Source organism: Malus domestica, chromosome 15 (assembly GCF_042453785.1).
Source record: "Malus domestica chromosome 15, GDT2T_hap1".
Classification (NCBI taxonomy): domain Eukaryota; kingdom Viridiplantae; phylum Streptophyta; class Magnoliopsida; order Rosales; family Rosaceae; genus Malus; species Malus domestica.
Genome location: NC_091675.1, coordinates 47931708 through 47951476, shown reverse-complemented (window position 1 = coordinate 47951476; position 19769 = coordinate 47931708). Strand labels below are relative to the sequence as shown.

At 37.1% G+C, this 19769-nt stretch overlaps 2 protein-coding genes across 6 annotated transcripts; one reads left to right on the top strand and one right to left on the bottom strand.

Moving 5' to 3' along the window:
- The first annotated feature begins 6083 nt into the window (after positions 1 to 6083).
- Positions 6084 to 7565, top strand: LOC103401982 (mitochondrial uncoupling protein 5-like). Its single transcript, XM_008340714.4, has one exon. The coding sequence runs from the start codon at positions 6499 to 6501 to the stop codon at positions 7450 to 7452; it is 954 nt and encodes a 317-aa protein (XP_008338936.2). The 5' UTR covers positions 6084 to 6498; the 3' UTR covers positions 7453 to 7565.
- A 994-nt stretch (positions 7566 to 8559) lies between these two features.
- Positions 8560 to 18523, bottom strand: LOC103401980 (rho GTPase-activating protein REN1). 5 transcript variants are annotated; one of them, XM_008340712.4, is made up of 23 exons: positions 18187 to 18523; positions 17925 to 18013; positions 17646 to 17735; positions 17067 to 17180; positions 16872 to 16939; positions 16704 to 16782; positions 15834 to 15981; positions 15142 to 15261; positions 14518 to 14595; positions 14116 to 14171; positions 13941 to 14019; positions 13265 to 13349; positions 12589 to 12832; positions 12121 to 12327; positions 11561 to 11875; positions 11334 to 11383; positions 10984 to 11044; positions 10798 to 10881; positions 10528 to 10641; positions 10270 to 10439; positions 10007 to 10073; positions 9408 to 9572; positions 8560 to 9091 (listed from the first exon to the last, which is right to left on the bottom strand). In XM_008340712.4, exons 2-23 carry the CDS (start codon positions 17952 to 17954, stop codon positions 8756 to 8758), a joined length of 2760 nt encoding a protein of 919 aa, XP_008338934.2. In that variant the 5' UTR covers positions 17955 to 18013; positions 18187 to 18523; the 3' UTR covers positions 8560 to 8755. The 5 variants fall into 5 exon arrangements, with proteins under 5 accessions (XP_008338934.2, XP_017178874.2, XP_008338935.2 ...); XM_017323385.3 differs by having other exon boundaries at positions 18393 to 18503; XM_008340713.4 differs by having other exon boundaries at positions 8560 to 9031; positions 18187 to 18483.
- Between the last annotated feature and the right edge of the window lie 1246 nt (positions 18524 to 19769).

Genomic DNA, 19769 nt, shown 5'->3' with positions numbered 1-19769 from the left:
TAATTCTTTCAATAGTATAGATGACATCATGCAATGGTTTCAAAATATGAAATACATTGAGAATAATTATGATTACTATGAATAGATAAAATTATCCATGCATATATTAATTTTGACTACTTAATTATTTAGATATATATTATGATGTTTGCATTAGTAATTTTATAACCACTATTCGGTTTTTCTTCTTCTTCTATACTTGTGTGAGGCTCCTCCTCACAAGAAATCTAGGCTTCACCACATCTATCTTCGGTCCAAATCCAATATTTCAGACCCAAACAACAATATAAACTGAAAGCAAAAGATGGCAAATGCTTGGTTGTTGGATTTCTATTTATTTTTTGGAACATGGAATTAATCTAAAGAAATACCTCCAATTTTGATAATATTACAGCTAGTTCCGATCAACATGGCTAGAGTATTGTTGCGTGGGTTTTACAGGGATGGAAGCATTGGGCTGCAACCATGGCACTGTTTAGGATGGGAAGAAGGGAACACGACTTACGGGACGGGATGGGGTAGAGAAGCTTTTGGATTTTTTTTTTCTTGAAAAAGATTTTAATTTTTTATATAAGCTAATTAATTTTACAAATTAACTTTTTATTATAATTATTTTTTACCACATAACATACAAATCAGCAAGAGGGGGGTACCATTTTATGTCACGACTCACACCAGTTGTCAAAGTCGTGCAGAGACACAATTTCAATTTCAACGTGTGAAGCGAGAAAATTTAAATTTTAGGAGGCAAAGTAAGAATGAAATTGAGCATCGGAAAGTATTGCCGTAAATAAGCCAATAAAAATTTTAATTTTAAATACTATTTTTCTTGTTTGTCTATCCGAGTGAATATTAAACCCAAAAAAAAAATAGAATAACTTAGATGACATCGCGCACCATAGCATCCCGTATAATAATATAACAATATAGTCGTATTATAAAATTTGTTTTAACAATAAATGAAATAAAAATCAATTGTGCAGAAGGTTAAAGAGGAGAGCGGAAACCCATTTTTCAAACATTTCATTGGGAAAATCCCAAATTAGATCGAGAATTAGTGCTACCCTGCCTCAGTTGTTACCTCCCCTGCCAACTTTCTTTGTCAATTTTCTTTGTCAACTTTCTTTGCCATGTGATATGAACGAAGCTTCAATTACGTCCACTAAAATCTAATGAGATTTTTATTCCCGTATTAAGCGCTTGACCACAGAAATTGAAATCCTTGATAATTATTATGTTGGGTGGATCTGTCGCTTGGCCATTGGTTATTACTACTTTTTTATTTATAAAGCAAGCCAAATGGATGACCTCAACTGATAAAAGAAGAGTTATGTGAGTACTGATTTTCACTTTCCTAGTTTAACCTCCGACACTTTTTATCGTGAGTGAAATTAAATTGTAAAACTAATACCAGTTTACAGTTTTAGAAGCCAAGAGATTTTCTAGTGAAATTTCAACTATTTTATAGTGTTAGAACTTAGAACAGATAATTTCACGTGTGAACCCCAATGAATAAACGTGCTTCACGTCACTCGATTTTTATTGTAACGTGTTAAGTTTAAAAATTTGTCACACATAAGAAAATGGGCCTATTGAGAGTTTAAATTCCACATCGAAAAGAAGCATTATTTATGTTTACGAGTAATTTAATTATTATTCATATGACCAATTAATTTAACGGTAAAATCGCAACTTTCTGCGATGTTATAGTTATGAGTTTGAATATATGTGTAACATTCTCTCTCAAGCGGGAATGAAAACTACTGGAAGATGGGCAGAACAATTCTAGTGGCGTAGGTTGCGAACACTGAACACGGAATCAGATATTTTATGCTGGGTGAGTCAGTGTTGGGCAATGATGCATGGAGGAAAACAAGTCCTGCCAATTCATCTAAATAATTTGGAGCCGTTGGTGGAACGTCGACTTTTCTGAGAAAGTTAAATAAAAATTAAAAATTGCAAATAGCCTTTGTGATGTCAATGGTTGAATCTAATGTGAACAAGTGCGATCATTTGTTCAACTTCGCACCGAACACTTCTAGAGGTCATGGACGGACCAAACGATTCGCCACATATTAATGGGCCAAACATTCCCCATATTTTAAAATCACGAATCAAACTAATACAATTTTGGTTGACCAAGAAGAGCAAATGAGCATGAAAGTCACACTTTTTGTAATAACGTTTTATAAAACGTTTTGTGAATAAATTATTTGGAATACAAAACAAAAATATTGTTGCATGTTTATGACAATGCGTCTAGTATTTTAATTCGAGATTTGTTGCAATTAAATTACAATTATTGTCGGAGACTAGAATTTCATATCAGTCATATTGTAAAATAAGGGTACATTACATTTTAACACTTCAACTTTGGATTTTCCAACAAACTCACACCTCATCTTTTAAAAATTACAATGTCATACATCAACTTATAAAATCGTTACAATGTCATACATCTACTTACGAATTTATTGTAATGTTATACCTCAGTTAACTTTTCTATTAAAAGAAAAAAAATTTGATGTGAAACCCATTATTAAGATCAAGGGGAATTGGGTGAAATTGAGATTAGAAGAGAGAGAAACATACTTTTTGATGTGAAACCCCATTATAAAAGGAAAATTTGTTATCAGTCATAAGATATGCTTGTAACTGCCACGACCAAATTGGGTCGGAGGCTCGGCAGTGAATGTTCAGGAGTAGATCTGGGTCCCACGGTTAGGGCTGAATTGCACGATTTATGGGAAAAATGAACTTTAATTTTTAAATTTTTTAATGTAATATACATGTGTCATCCTATGACATAATCCACGTGTTTCATAAAACAACGTGAAACTTCTAGAGAGGGAGTGGGATCCAGTATAAGCTACGTCAACATTTAATAGAGAAATTGACAGACAACTTGAGAAGATTTGACATTGCAATAAATTTATAAGATAAGGTATGACATTGTAATGTTTTAAAGATGAGATATGACATTGTGGTTCGACCAATAGTTAAGATAGTTTTGTGTAATTTACCCATAAAATAAGGGAAGTGTTATTACAATTTTAAAAAATCTCATTTTGCATTCCTCATAAGTGTATTTTCTTTCTAAATATAGAAAATTTGAAGTGCAAAATGAGGATTTTGGAATGCCGATAATAATTTCCTAAAATAAATATATAATTAATATATAAGAGTTTTCACCCTTAATATCATTGAGACATTTTGTAATAAAACCTAACACTTAGTAATATGTGGTTAAGTTGGGACAATATTGGAGATGTTGGTGGTTGACCATGTTAGGCCCAAAAAGTTTATCATGGTATCAGAGCAAGCTAATCTCTTTGACATGTCTTGGGCTCAAGTTACTGGGCTTGAATCTGCTTCTTTAAGTTGTGCTTTCGAAAAGTTGTGCTAGCTCTAGCTTAATACTGATTGAACAACTAGATCATATTGGTGTTAGCTCTAGTGACTGAATATTGACCGAGATGACTTGGCCTTAAAAAATATTAACATTGGCTCCAATACTGACCAACTGGGCTCCCGAAAAGATTGGCGTTATCTCAATGATAATGACTTGACCAGTTCTTGATGTGGGAATTGGTTTCCCGTTTGACCATGTGTGAGGCCACTAAAAGTGGTGTGTTAGAAAATAGGATCTCACATCGAGCATATGAAAAAATAATATACAAGTCTGACATCAATAGAATATTTATCAAGTCTTGGGCCCCGACCTTCCATTATGACGCTTCCTTCTGAAGTGTTTGGCCGCGTTGTATTTGTTCATCTCCCAAAACATCAACATACAAATGTTGTGTGTTGTGTGTTTATGTTTGCTACTCATCAGAAAGGATATCGTTGTTATCATCCACCTACTTGATATACTTATGTGACCATGGATGCGACATTGTGGAATCCGAAATGTATTTTGGTTTCTTCCAAATTATGTGTATAATCAATAATATAGTTCAATGAATGTAATTAACCTAAGAGATAAGTTGTTAACGCTCAAATGGTGAGGCTAACAAAAGTTAAATGAATCAAGTGTTTGTCTGTGATAGACTTAGGCTTTGCAGACAAATGATAATAGACACATGATTTAAATTGTTCACTCCTCAAAACTAGGCTACAACCATTAAGTTTCTTGTAAAAATTGGTAACAAGGTTACAAATAGCAGTCAGCTAGAATAGAACAATTTTTATCTTAATTTGTCCGGCTCATTTTAAGGAGTACTCATCTTCCTTATATAGCCTTCCTCTCAACCTTCAACCTTTAGGTTTTAGTCCATCACTTCCTTTCATTTAATGTGCTAAATCCACAGGCTAGACCTGCTAGTATCCCTTCATTCTTTGTCCGACACGTGGCAACTAGGGGACACTAGAGCAAGTCCACTTGTGTATTTTTCTAGGATAGAGCAGCCGAGCGCCTTACTCGGCCCTGGAGTTGGTGGGACCTTGTACTGAGCGCCTTACCTATCAGCCTTTTTGCCCATTCGTAGACTTGTGTTCCTTTGTCTAACCGCCACGTGGTTTGGAGTTGATGTCTGACTAGGCCTGCCCCTTCTGTTTTTAGGTCCTCGTGCCTTAAAGTTGTCAATGACCAACATGCCCTCTGGTGCTCGGAAGGCACTTTCTTAGGAAGTTCTCGGCTTGATTTTTGACAAGACACTCAAAGGCCATAGACCTTCTAAAGTGCTCAGCTTCACCATTTCACGCCCATTGGGCCTTGGCCTTCTTTTGGGCTTGTGTTCCTCTAGGCCTATTGGGGTCGAAAAGGACCATGCATTAACTCAAGTGATCTAAGGTAGTAAGATCAATGAGACTTTTCTCTTAAGTTCATTCATTAAAGGTTTCTAACCATAGGATTGTCAATTAGGCATTAACAATCAATTAAAGGTTAGTATGTGTTATGTCAACTCAATTATGAGTATGACTTGTCTCATGTAATTAGTGTTAAAAACTAAGACAAACACATAGATGCTTAAAAGGTCATTGAGCCACTTAACTACGATTAACAAAGAGTTCTTATATATACTTGTGATGTAAAAACTCATAAGTAGTAATAATGCAAAGTAATCATTCGACCGAAACCCTAATTTTTATTGTGGATATATCTATGATCATTTGACTGCACCTCCCTTAGAATATGGAGAGTGAAACGAATTTTGGGTCTACATACTTATAATCATTTAAAATAAGTGTGCATGCATAATATAATACGCAGCATATTATATAGGAAGGTACAAATTTAGGAAGCAACATAATAAATTGAAGGAATTCGGGAGCATCTACGTTATATTTTTTATTTCATAAAAGAATCATATTATGATTTTAATCTCAAAGCTTTCCATATGCAAGTATTAATGAATTAACAAAACGAGAATATAGGTACCATTTGGTACGTGAGACGAGAAGGAATGGAATGGGATGAGACATTCCATCCCACGTGTGATACGCTTAAAATGGGTGGAACGCACTGTTCCACGGGACGAATTTTGAATGAATTTTTCTTCTGCCTCACCTCATGAAACGACTCGTTCCACATCCATGGAACACAAAATTATAATCTCTCCATCTCTTTCTTCTTCCTCCTTGTTTTCATTTGAGAACATCTTTACTTCCTCTCCATTCCGTCCCATCCTGTCCTATCCCGTCTTATCCCATTATGTTTCGTCCCGTCCCATTTGCATACCAAACGATACCATAAAGAATAAAATACAAGTCCAACGCGGCGGTAGATGCTTTGAGAACTCGTCCAGAGGACAAGGAAATTTCAGTTCCAAACTAAAAATGACGTGTCAAATTTTCAAAGGTTGGGAGACCCGGTCCCCCAAATAGTTGGGAGGCACAGACCGACGGCTGTCCTAGGGCTACCATTTGGCTTGACCCTTTGGCATGCTTAGAAGTCAAGCTTAATTAATACCCAATAAAATTCCTAAAAGGCCAATAACTTCTAGAGGTGGGGGGATGCACTTGTTTCTTTTCAATCTTTTAATTAAATAGTTATTTTAAAAAGTTGTAAGAAGAGAAGGGTATTTTTGGCAGTTTGAATGTTTTACTAGTTCTAGGGCAGCAGCATAAACCACAAGGGTCCCAGATATGAATCAACCGAAACGCGTCGTAAGACTCCCACCAAATTTTACTAGCCGCGGCGCATCTCGCCCATCTCCTTCCCCCCTCCTTCCCACTTCCCTTCCTTACTCGTCTCCGTTTCCCACTATATAAATACAACCCCCACTCCCTCACCCTCCAACTCAACCATTCGGACACATTTCTACTTACATACAGCATATGTCTCAGAGGCCCAACGTCCCTCACTCCTCCTCCATTGCCTTTGCCCTCCACTCCCACCTCTTAATCTCCAGTGATATGAACCCTAATTGGTCCTCCTAAACCCATCCATTCAATTTTGATCCTATTTTTTTTATTCTTTCATTCATTTTTTAACAGACGATCCCAGAAAAAGGGAAAAAAAACCCCAAAAGATTCGACCTTTGATTCGATTGGAAAATGGGTATCAAAGGATTTGTCGAGGGAGGCGTCGCTTCCATTGTCGCCGGCTGCTCCACCCACCCGCTGGATCTTATCAAGGTCCGCATGCAGCTCCAGGGCGAGAGCAACCCCGCTCGCGCCGCCGCCCCCCAGCACATCCACAATCTCCGCCCCGCTTTTGCTTATAATTCCCATTCCGCCACCCTTGTTGCCCCGCCGCCCCCACCGGCCACCGTACGTGCCGGTCCAATCTCGGTCGGAGTCAAAATTTTTCAGACCGAAGGCGTTAAGGCGTTGTTCTCGGGAGTCTCAGCAACAGTTCTCCGCCAGACTCTGTACTCCACCACCCGAATGGGCCTCTACGAAATTTTGAAGGTCAAATGGGCCGACCCGAACTCCGGGAACCTGCCACTGGCCCGCAAAATTTTCGCCGGGCTCGTCGCCGGTGGAGTCGGAGCTGCCGTCGGCAACCCCGCCGACGTGGCCATGGTCCGGATGCAAGCCGGCGGCCGCGACTACAAGAACGTGATCGACGCGATTTCCAAGATGGCGAGGAGCGAAGGGGTTCTTAGCCTGTGGCGCGGGTCCAGCCTTACAGTGAACCGCGCTATGATCGTGACGGCGTCGCAGCTGGCGTCGTACGACCAGATCAAGGAGGCGATTCTCGATAGGCACTTGATGAAGGACGGCCTTGGAACGCACGTGACGGCGAGTTTCGCGGCGGGGTTTGTGGCGTCCGTGGCCTCGAACCCGATCGACGTGATTAAGACGAGGGTTATGAACATGAAGGTGGAGGCTGGGCGGGACCCGCCCTACACTGGGGCCCTCGACTGTGCCTTAAAGACTGTGAGGGCGGAGGGGCCGATGGCCCTTTACAAGGGCTTCATCCCTACGATTTCGAGGCAGGGACCGTTCACTGTGGTGCTGTTTGTGACGCTTGAGCAGATCAGGAAAGTGCTTAAGGACTATTGAGAGTCGGAGTCCGACCAATTACCATCATGAAAAATAATAATAATAATATTATTATTATTTTCGACTATGGCTATTATTATTGATTAATGAATTTTACCTTTGGAATTTGGCCATTGATTTTGTTTTTCTTTATGGGTTAATAATGATTTATAATTTAAATAATTTTTTCGCCATGCAAATAATCCGATACCCGATTAGCAAGAAAGAAGCGTTTTGAGGTAATTGGATATTTGATCCTTGAATTAAAAATAAGTTAAATAACTAAAAATCTGTGCGAATTGATATCTGAATACAGTAAAAATTTTAATTCCATCCAAAATAAAAAGTTTAGTGTGGAAAAAAAAAATTCGACTACAACCAATGTTAGATATTTCTATTACAACTTTATTTCCATGGTTGATCATTTGCATCACCCTGTCCAAATTATGATACCTCAAAATGGAACATCTTGATTCAACTAAACTTTAAAACAATCAACCATGTGATAAATGGCATTGAAACTAACACTATATTTAGATGTGGAAATAAATTTGAAATTTAAACCAAAATCAGAATTATAAATTGAGATGCATCAATTTCTTTGTTTGGATTCATAAATATATAAATTTAGAATTTCAACGTGGAAAAAAACTTGAAATTTAGGACCTATAATTCGTAAGTTTAAATTCTAAGTAAATAGGTGTCATTTTCTAATTTTTATGAGTTAGAGTTTAAAAATAGCAAATTTCGTATTCAAATACTATTGTTTTTTTTTTTGGTTAACCAAACACGATAATTCATAAATTTTAGAAAATAAAATCTGTAATTTCAATTTCCGTCATTTTAAAATTTCTTAGTAATCGCAAATTTCCTCATTCAAATAGAGTGTAAAGAAATTTGAGTAGAAATGAGTTTTTCTTAAGCGAGTTGTTATTCACGCTTCATGACGGTCTTCCAACAGTGTGATTGCATGATGACTTTTATGGTATGAATAACGAACCATGTTCGTAAAATCATTTGATATTGAGTTCAACAATGAGACCCAAAAACTAAAATTGTTTTGCAGAAAATTACATATTCATTCATCCATACAAGTACGACCATGCGTAAAACGGGAGCCTTGTACACTGGATACGATATTTTTTTTTTATTCATCCATACAAGTACAACGCACGCAAATAACTGAGCAATTTGTGCTGTGTGAGAGCCCGACAGCATAAATGAACAGTTTGGGGTTGCGGATAAATCAGTTTTACTACAAGGAAATGCTTCATCTGTACACACATCCCTCTCAGCCTTAACGCAACATGTAAAACATTTGTTATCATCTGGCGTCCGTCCTCGGAGAAGTTTTCTGTTTACTACTCTCTACAACTCGACCTTTCTCCACGGTAACAGACAAATGGCTCTCCGATTTTCCTCTGTCCAGGCTATGCTGCTGCTGTTGGCTTTCAGATCTCTTTCCTCCTCTCTCTGAATGACTCTCCGCTTTCCTAAGTTTCTCCGGTTTCTCTGATGTGTATTGGAGCGACTGGCTTTTATCCAAATTTTGAGCAGGGCCACGGCCTTGAAGCTCATTTGCTATTTGGCTCCGCCGCTCCTTCAAAAAATTCAGTCGCGATGTCAACTTCGTTATTGCTGAAGTTGTGGAACTACCTCCCTGTTATGCCACAGGCAAAGACGTATGTAACTATTTCTACCCTTCTATCTAATCACACAAATAAATCAGCTCAGAAAGAAATCAGCTCAGAATAAAGCAACAAGTATAAACATAAACGTTTTCTAGTTTATTCAATCGGCGTTGTAATCCTTTCCCCATTAATCAAAGTATCCAATCCTTAATGGTAATCAACATCATCAAAACGAAAGACGGAATGCATATGTGCAATGTGGAAATTGAATCTTCAATTTGATGGTAAATGGTAATCTATTGGTTAAAATTCCTATTGAATCAGAACTAATGTGACCAATCTTACCTCACCCCCACCACCTTTCTTGGAGTTCGTTGAAGCAGTAGGCTTCGCTACCACTGGCTCTACTGCAGATGAATCAGCTGGCAGCCCAACGGACCGGGAGTTGCTTTTGTTTGCTGCATCTATCTTCTTTTCATTCACATTTTCTGTTCCATCTTGATGAGTATCCTGTTGAACATGTCCAGATATTAGTTCGAACAAATTTATTACTTTTAACGAATACACTTTAGCCGACATTCACCTCTCCTAGACCCTGCGTAAAGTGAGAGCCTTGTGCACTGGGTACGACCTTTTAACGAATACACTTTAGCAAGAACTGCTTGTTAAGTTCATCCTACAAGTTTTCTAAAGGCTTAATTTCCCTTTTTTTATGCAAAAGATATTCTAATTTGAACTAATCTAAATTGCCGAGAGGGAATAACTCGGGTGCATAGGCAGGACCACTTCTGCTCTAGCCAATGTGACCATGCCCACATCTGCTTCTAAAGGCTCAGTTTAGCTTAAAACATAAATGGACAAGTTTCAAGACCAAAATAGTACAAAAATTAAGTTAATCGTGACATTTGTTCACGTCGATATCTCAAATGTCAAAATAAATGTACCTTGCTTCTTGACGATTCTGAATGTGAAGGGACTATGGTTTCACTGTCCTGTCTACCTGTCGTGTGCCTAAAAATGACACAGAAAAGGGGAAAAATAAAGTGCAAATGAGTCATCAATGATTGGCTATGTCTGCATCTTCATGTAACTTGCATTCGAAAACTTTTAAGCATTAATTATTATAACCACAGATCACGAACTATCCTTGACAAAAATGGAAGAATGATCTAACAAGAAAGCATCGTGAAATAACTAAAGATCTCACAGTTTTGCTAGATGATCGCGACTATTTCTGAATGAAATGGAAGGATCAGCCATAGAGCCATGGTTTCGATCACACTGTTGATTAAGCTGCACGCCAAGATCATCAACCTTCTTGTTCAAGTTGGCAACATTCTCCTCTGCCTGAGCTATTTCAGTAAGATCTGCCCTTGTCTATATAGCACATATGCAAGTTAAATCATTTGGTGCATGATAAAAAGCTCTTAGGCCAGACCAGTTTAAGAGCACAGTCAATACTAACTTTTTCATCAACTGTGGCTAAATTGGGCACACGTCCCCCCTTTCCTTTTAGTCCTGCTTCAAGAGCTGCTGTTAAATCCTTCTCCTTCAGTAACTGTTCCTGTAGTCTTGCCACCTACAAGTATATTAATGCCCAATATCAGTATTAGCTTCACCCTTCTTGGCTAATCACTTGATAACCATTAAATAATAATCGAACAAGCATTATATTCTACGGGTTGCAGAAGCATGTTCTGCTAATAAGAAAATTTGTTCTCAGTATGGAATTTACATCTTGCTCAAGAGCTAGGCGACGCTCATGCAAGGCCATCTTCTGTCTCTCCAGACTTGCTTGTAGAGCAGCATTCGCTTCAGCCTGTAAAGGAAACTAACAACTAAGTATCACATATTCCAAACAACTTGATACAAGGTTTTTTTTTTTTGACGGAAGATACATGGTAATTGGAAAGTGAGATACCTCTTCGGCAATTCTGTTTTCTAACTCAGATTTAGTCATCTCGAGGTTCTGGATTTCAGCCCTTCACACAGGAGGAAAAATTATATGTTAGAACAAACCACATGACCTGAAGAGAAGCTTCATAAAAAAATATACTAATGGCTGATCTCGAGTAAGTAAAACACTGATACACTTGGAAAAAATATACTACTGATGCATGCTTATGTGCGTGAGTGTGCCTGTATGTATGAAGCGTGCAATACAGGGCATCTACTGACATTAAACAAGATACAAGATTCACGCAGAAAAGATTATAGGCAAATCTCCATGAGGGAAAGAAACTCTACAGAGATGAAATATGCATCACTTACTCTTCCTCAAGGCTGTAGTCAATGGACTCCATGGAAAGGTTCTTCTTTGCCTGGACCCGAATCCCACCACCCATCAAAAGAAAAAAGAAACACAATTAACAAAAACTCTCTGAATGGAAACAGTATTCAAAGTCCGTTCCTGGATAACATAATCTAGGAAGGTATAAATAATGATGAAAGGCCTAATAAGCAAAAGACTATCACCAATCCAGAAAACATAGACTTACAGCGGTACGTCCCCAATCAGTACGATTCCTGCCATGCTCAGGTCCATTGGATATAGTTGAAGATTTTTGGATGGATGGGGATGGAACGGGTGGCTGGTTCGGTGAACTTATTTCTCTAGAAACCTCTTCTACTACAGATGACTCATTAGCCTGCTCTAGCGCATTGGTTTTACTTAAGCTTAGTTCATTCTTACTGCTCTCTACAGCATGTTGAGGCTGCAAAACTTTAATTGAGCTTGATGACAATTTCTCGTGAGCTTTGCCATCATTGCCTCCATGAGGAGTCTTCACACCTAGTCTTAAACCATCATCATCCTGCAAACAGTGAATATGTTATACATGAATCTCCAAGTTTTTCTGGCAACGGAAACAAACAGTAAGACATGAACAAAAACCAGAATGCTAATGACTGGCACTAATAATTTAACCAACTTGAAAGCACCAAATCTCAATGACAAGGTCTTGCACTAATATATTGAAGGACTAAGTACGTAGGACTTTTAATCATCACACTGAATGTATAGTTTGATGTAGAAAAGTCATGGAGTATAGTAACGAGCCTTATCATCATGCCGATCCTTGTCTTCAGATTGACCACTCTCACTGCACGTTCTATCTCCATCAGAAACAATTTCAACATCTTCATCCTCTGTTTCTGCATCAGTTTCATCATCTTCATAGTAATCGTCATCATCGGTTGCCCCCTCGGTCTCACTTTCACTCTCTTCTGTGTCACTGTATAGTTCCTGGGACAGGGGACCACCTTCCTGCAAATACATGGAGAAAGAACCGACTTGGTTCAACTTCCAAATTATGAAATATTCTCAACATCATAACTATACAGAAATCCGGAGTCCCAACTATTCATGTGAAATAATTCGCGACTCTAGAGTGAGCTAGTCGAAAATCTTTTTTGAAGAACAACATTCTGAATAGAAAATCTTCATAGCTCAAAACCAGACCAGCAAAAAGTAGAAAGTGTAATCATTAAAGTAATGGTATAAGGTAAAAGGCTTCTTGGAGCGTACCCCAAATATGTGATCATACTCCTCCAACAAAGTTATAACAATTGCTTGAGCATGATTAGCGGCAGCAGCTGCTTGCAATAGTTGAACAGAACCATCACCCCCCACATCAATATCATTGTCAACTTCACAATCCCCAGCTAAGAGTGGACGAAGAAGTAAGGGAGCCATACAAGCTGCAACAGCTGAGCAGCTCATCCGGTTCACAGCTTTCTGGGCAGCCACACTTTGCATCATCAAAAGAATTCTGAACGGAAAAATACAAATTAAATTTGAAAAATGATAACTGGGCATTATATGAATGCAAGATAGTAAAGCAAGCGAGATAATACTGGGAACAAAAAGGAAATCTTTGCTAGCACAATAATTATTTCTAGTAAAACATAATTACCGCTAAGGAATCTTACTAAAAACATAATTATTTCTAGTAATCTTTGCTAGCACAATAATTTGGCACCGCACAAGCATGTTAAAACTTCTTTTAAGAAAACGCCTGATACTTAAAGAAACGAGGAAAACAAATCTAAGGGTCAAATTATTAACAAACGAAAGCAATAATCTATTCAATCAAACATGGAAAAAGATAACATAGCTTTAGATCAACCGCACGCGCAAAACATACTCATTGACAAAATGAACGAAACCAAAACTCAGAAATAATGAAGTAACATAAAATAACCTTTGCAATAAATGGCGATTTGGCTCCGGGAACGTATCACATATTGTTGTGCGCATAGCATTGACTCTACCACCACGATCATTACCTAATCAATGGGAAATTTGTATTAAGAAAGTAGAACAACAGTAATACTGATATAACACTGTACTCTTATACGTCAAATCTTGAGTAGAAGATGGCACGCACAGACTTAAAGGCCAAACTGAAGCGGTTGAAAATGTAAAACTTCCCCTCTCACTAGGTTTCAAATAATTTTCACGATTACTTGCCACTCCAAATTCACAAAACAAAAACAAAAAAATCCAGGAAAAACTCTTCAGTAACATCGTGCTTTTGAAGCTCGATTTCTCTTTTCTTTGTTTTCCCTGTTAGAAAATAGAAACTCTACTGATTGACCTCAAACATAAAGCCAGGCCAAGAAAGAATGTAGATCAAGGTAAATGAGGCTTCATTGAGTTGGCCCTAATAGATAGCGTGACAGCATACGTACGTAAAACTTTATATACATACATACATATATATATATATATATATCTGATATTACGAGACTGTTAAAAGAATCAGCGTTTCTATGTGATAGTTTTTTAGCCCAACCTTATGACACAATAAATATCATAATACTAATTGAAAAGGTACTAAGAAACAGATGGTATAGTTTAAATCAGATGTACCGTACCAGATTTACGAAAGGCATCTAGTAGTGCGTTACAACAAGATGCAGGGACCGGGGAAGATGGCAACGCCCGGAGGACATACTGGAAATTTGCATCAAGAAAGAAAATATAAAACCAACTTTCAGAACATTCTATAATCTACACGAAGAAATCAACATTTATTGTCAAAATAGATACCTTGACACAATCAGCAATAACATGCGCATCCTCCTCAGAAGAAAACTCTGTTTTCCCTGATACATAAAAATACAACCCGAAAATATTATAGATATCGAAAAAGATCAGTTTTTAGATTTTTTTTTTTTTTTTCTATTTATACAGCTCCACAAGCCACCAGTGATAAACTGAATTTAGATTCTAGAATTTAATTTAAAACAGCCAATCCTGAATAAAAATATACAATTTGGATCATTGAAAAAATTCGAAGATATATAATCCATAACCTTACTTGAGGGATCCCTCAATAGAGGTGACTGTATATATAAATGGTCCATAACAGCTCCATTGAACGATAAATATATAACTTTGAAAAAATGGTGACGAACACCAAATATTACTAAAAATGAAAGTAACACTAACCCTGTTCATACTCTCTTATTCGACTCTCCACATCTTCAACATCTGCAGCTTGTCGTAAGATCCCTTCTACTTTGACTCCTATTTGTATCAAATGATCAGATACATATTTCAAACAAGAAAAGAAATCAATCTATTTCAAAACCAATAATGGAAGAGGTCATCCAGACTTAAGATTGCTCATTCTCGAATTAAAAAGTACCCCTTAGGTGACAGCTTCACCTTAAGAGCCTTCCATATGACTTATGAGTGAAATCTTAAACATTAATACCTATTATATGTTTATTCTGATATTAACTAAAGAAATAAAAATGAAAGCAAATGAGACAAAAAATAAAAATAATAGATCACACGATCATAGCACTGCTCAATAGAACAACTGAGTCCAGGGAGGACTAAAAATTATGCAACGGATATGCATTAAAATATAACATCCAAATCAGAAGACTAACTGCCAACTAAGGTTTCTCAGATGGTGCAGGCGTTAAAAGCGTTCCCAAAAGCACAAGAAAAGCCAATCTACTACAAGAACTGGGGGTGGGTGCAGCGGATTGTATATATGTATATTATTAGACCACCAAGGTAAGTTGAAATGACATCTTATAGCAAGAGATACGGAGAACCCACCATATTCTTCTACAAACCTAAGGGCTTTTTCCAAGAAAGACGGAGCTCCATCAACTTCTTCCAAGGCCAGCAGAACAGGCACTCCAATGACTGTAGATTTCACTGGCTTCTTATCCTTCGCTGTAAAGAAAAACAGACAACAACAATATTTCAATGAGGTGGTACAAGGATAGCAATAAAAAGTTGAAAAGAAAAAAAACATCCAATGCAAGACCCGATCATAAGAAAACTTGTCTTACAGATACTAGCTAAACAATCTGACAGGATTTCATGCTCGGTTGGTAGCCATGATGCAGACTGAGTACCAGAGCACTAAATATCATGTGGCGAAACATTATACATATAAAAGCACAACTCGTCTCTTTGTATTTTTAACTGTCTAATTGAATTTGTAAAATGGCTTGAAGTTACATCAATACTTGACTACTTTTGCTATCTTACCATATTGTTTTGCGCTTTAACTCTTTAGTTAAATAAATATGGTGAAGTTTTCTCCATTTTTCTTACAAAGTACAAAGTTTCGTTTCTGGTATACCACATAAAGGAGATATAATAGACGATTAGGTAATGTATAATTTAACACCAAATACTGGTTTAATGAGACTCTGGGAACAGCTGAAAGAAAAATGGATGGCATAAATATGTGCAGTATTAAACACTATGTCTTGAGAGGCACTGTAAGAAGAGCATACACTGATCCGCAGAACCATCAACTGCCTCGGTCTTATCATTCCCTAAGATTCCATTTTGCCCCATAGCATGAGCGCCACCACTTGGGGATTGTGACAACGCATTTTCAAGTGCAGTCTTCCACTCATGTAGATCCTCCAAAGTTTCAGCCTGCAGAAGAGGTAATAAAAAAAACAAATCAGCAGACTATAGAAGGATCAACATCGTCCATATATAACTTTTGGGCGAAAGGATTTCTAACAAAACTTTGTTTTTAACCAACTTCTCAATGTTTTCCATAAAAATAAACGCATTTTACTTTTATAGAAAAGAGTATGAATGAATTTCTATGAAATGGTATCATGGAATTCAGCCACACAACCAATGCATTGTCCCTACAAGTAGTGCCTCATAAAGTCCTGATTTGGTCACACAACTAATGCAGTGTCCCAACAAGCTTGAAATGTGGTTATGATAGAATACGATGACACCAAATAAGACCTAAAGTCAATTAATCAACAAACATTTACCTTCTTTAAAGGGAATGTATGGAAAAAATTGTACTCAAAATACCATCAAAACAATAATCCATCACCCTTATAGGAAGACAATTTTATCATGCAAAGAATACAGGACAACAAACACAGATGATTTTACTGATAGATCATCTTTATCCATGAGCAAACAACAGATTTATGTGAGGAATTTGTTTTCTGATTCAGTTGAATATATTCTTTTATGAGGATGTTATCAATAGAAACTGTTGTGACTTGCTAAAATTAACTTTCATATTTCGGAAAAAGCAGTTGTAAATCTAAAAATTCCACCAAGGAAAAAGGAGCATTTCAAGTTTTCAACCAAGCAAAATAATCGGGATAAAAAGGAAAGCACACCTTAAGTGTGAAGGCTCGTCCATCACGGCCATCTGGAAAGAGCACGGTCAAGAGTTTCTTGTCTGCTTTGACAACCACACTAGAAAAATTGTACAATTAAATGACGTGAGGTTAGCAGTAATACAAGAGCAGAACAGCAGATCATTATAATTCGAATTACAAGCCAACCTGCCTGAATTGTTGAGGTCAATACCACCCAGGGTCAAATTCACTTCACTTCCCTTTAGAGCAGCACTCTGGCATCGTAGAATAATAGTAAATGAAACATTCGGAGAGAGAGAGAGAGAGAGAAAGAGTAATATTGTCTACAAGAAGAACAGATGCAAGCACATGCACACTATTTAGCAGAAAAGAATTACTTACTGGATCACTTCTGAAGAAAACGAGTGAAGTGCGGGTTAAGATAAACCATCTTTTCTTCCAGGACGTCCATCCAATTCCTTTGGATGATATAAACAGCGGCCCACTCTTGAAAATCTGCAAAACAGCTTATACTTCAGAGTGCATAGTTTTACTTTGGTTAACCAAGAGATAATAAACATGATATTACATGGCAATGAATAGCATAGGACATTATATCACCCTCTTGCATATAAATTACTCACGAGCACTTAGAGTCTCGAGTGCGTTTGTCTTTTTGCAAATGGTATTGTTCTATTCTAATTGTCAGTCGAAAAGCTTAGGTTGCAACAACATAAAAAATAAAGCTACAATTCTCTGGCATTGCAATTTGCAATCATATGTTGTTATTCCTTTTTACAAAACTTTGTCCTTGACATTTTAGCTGCAAGAAATATATGTTTCCTACGAGGTAAATTAACAGGATCTGCCAAGCATAGGGGCCGAACACGGTATTGTTGAATGATGAAAATGAATATTAGATTCATGTAAACATATTCAGCCACGATGAAGTTATGATTGAATATAAAATGATGACATTACCGTGTTGCCACCACGAGAAGGCTGAGATTCAGGTGGACCAGGGCCACCAGATGGGGGAGGAGGAGGAGGAGGAGGAGCATCGCCTTCTCCCTGGAACACACAGCAATCCGATAAATTTCCCTTTCACCACGCCACAATTTATGTACATTCAGATTGAGTCTGTCCTTGTCAATTTGCCTAACAATTAATATGCATGTGCAATATCTATGTGGATTCCTATAGAGTGAAGCTATTAGAAAAAGGAAAGCGGCATTTGTAATTAAACCAAAATATATATACCTGAGGCGCATCGGTGATTCGGTTAGTCATCCTCTGATGGATTCCAGAGTTACAGAATCATATCCCACACGGATCAGCACCACCGGTGCCTACATTGATAAAAAAAAAACTCAACAATATAATCCAAACGATCAAACCCAGAAACCAAAACCAACACAAACCCACAAAAGCAACACCATTTCTCATCAAACAATCAAACCCAGAATCCATTTTACAAATAAGAAAAAACCCAATTCACCAAAATCACAAAAAAATAAAGAACCTTGCATGGAAAATCGAAATGCGGGTTGTTGTTGTTGTTGGATTGGAAAGAGAAAGGAGACGATGGAATCTCTTTCTTTTTCTTCTGAATTTTTTTTTTGTTTTTGCTGAGAGATTAGATTAGAGAGAGAGAGAGAGAGAGAGATTGTTGTGTTGTTGTTCCCAACAGAAACAGACACAAACACAGAAACAGAAAGAGAAAGAAACCTGGGGTGTGGTGGTGGGTGGTCAATCAGGAGCCCAAAGAGAACGGGGCAGTTGTACACCTATGCCTGGTCATTCTTCCTTCCAACGTGTTGGAGGGAAAAACGTGCAGGCCCTCTTTTGGAATTTCACCAATCCTCCCCTCTCTCTCTCTCTCTCTCTCTCTCTAACTTGGTATCATTCCCTTGTTTTTAAGGTTTTGACAGTGCCGACACGTGGCATCGTATTTCCCTTAATCATGTCACTTTGCCAACTCGTTAGGACACGTTGTTGTCGTAATTGTCTGTCTTAACATTTCAGGATTATGAATATAACGGTTAACGGTTTGATTTGGTTAAACTTTTGCGGAGTTAATCATTAAGGAATAATATAGAATGTAAACGATTTTGATCATCAAATAACATTGTATGATAATAAGAAGAATCAAGAAAGTAAAATGAAATGGTTCAAGTTAGAATGTTACTAACATTCCCTTGCTTAGTAATGAAAATAAATATTGTTTCATATTTCTTGACAAAACTGCTTCGAAAGATCTTTCTATTTTTCATTTTCTTTTGTGCAAAAGTTTGTTCTTCTTACTATTTTTCTTTGCCGGGAAATTCATAGTCTAGTTCAAATATGTCTGTTTTTTTTTATACTAGCACTATTGGGTGACAGAGGATTGAACTCATGACTGCAAATGCAAAAAAATAATTATTATTTTAACTAACTGAACTATAAATCCCTTATTGAACATATCGAAATTAACTAGATTTGAACAAACTAATAAAATATTGAAAGATGACTAACATGCACGGACAACATTGGAATGTGAGTAAGCAACATTTGAAGAATAGGGACAGGGAGGCAGATTCTCTGCCCTCCTACTTTCTGTGCTCTCTTGATTTGTGTGGTTATGGTTAAGTCACGTCAACATTTTATATTATTATTTTTATAGAGATAATAAGACAAAATGAATAGTAATATAAAATATTGACGTGTCTTAACTGTGACCATAAAAACAGAAGGGCATGGGAAGTGGAAGGGCAGAGAATCTGCCTCCAACGGGACAGTTTAGGTACGAGTCGATAAGTCTCAATAGTCAACTTTGATTTAATGACTCGAATTTTATTTAAGCTAACCACTTAATTTGTTGACATATATGTTAATTCATAAATATGGTTACTTTCTGAATTTAAAAGTTACCCTAACACATATTGATGACAAATTAATTCTTCTTTTTATATAATTCCAATTAAAGCGATATCTTATATTTAACCTGTGAGTAATGCTAAAGAGACTAATTTTGTAAACAAGGTTTTGGAAAATAAAGGACATGGAAGTTGATGATTGGTTTATTACTTAAGAGAAATTTTATTTAAACCCATTTAACCTCTTTTT

Excerpts from the sequence above, each read along its gene's own strand:
- LOC103401982 (XM_008340714.4), top strand. The coding sequence starts at position 6,499 with ATGGGTATCAAAGGATTTGTCGAGGGAGGCGTCGCTTCCATTGTCGCC.
- LOC103401980 (XM_008340712.4), bottom strand. The coding sequence starts at position 17,954 with ATGACTAACCGAATCACCGATGCGCCTCAG. Across the intron at positions 16,783-16,871 it reads GACCTCAACAATTCAGGCAG|TGTGGTTGTCAAAGCAGACA; the intron begins GTTGGCTTGTAA and ends CAATTTTTCTAG. Across the intron at positions 10,440-10,527 it reads TAGCCACAGTTGATGAAAAA|ACAAGGGCAGATCTTACTGA; the intron begins GTTAGTATTGAC and ends TGTGCTATATAG.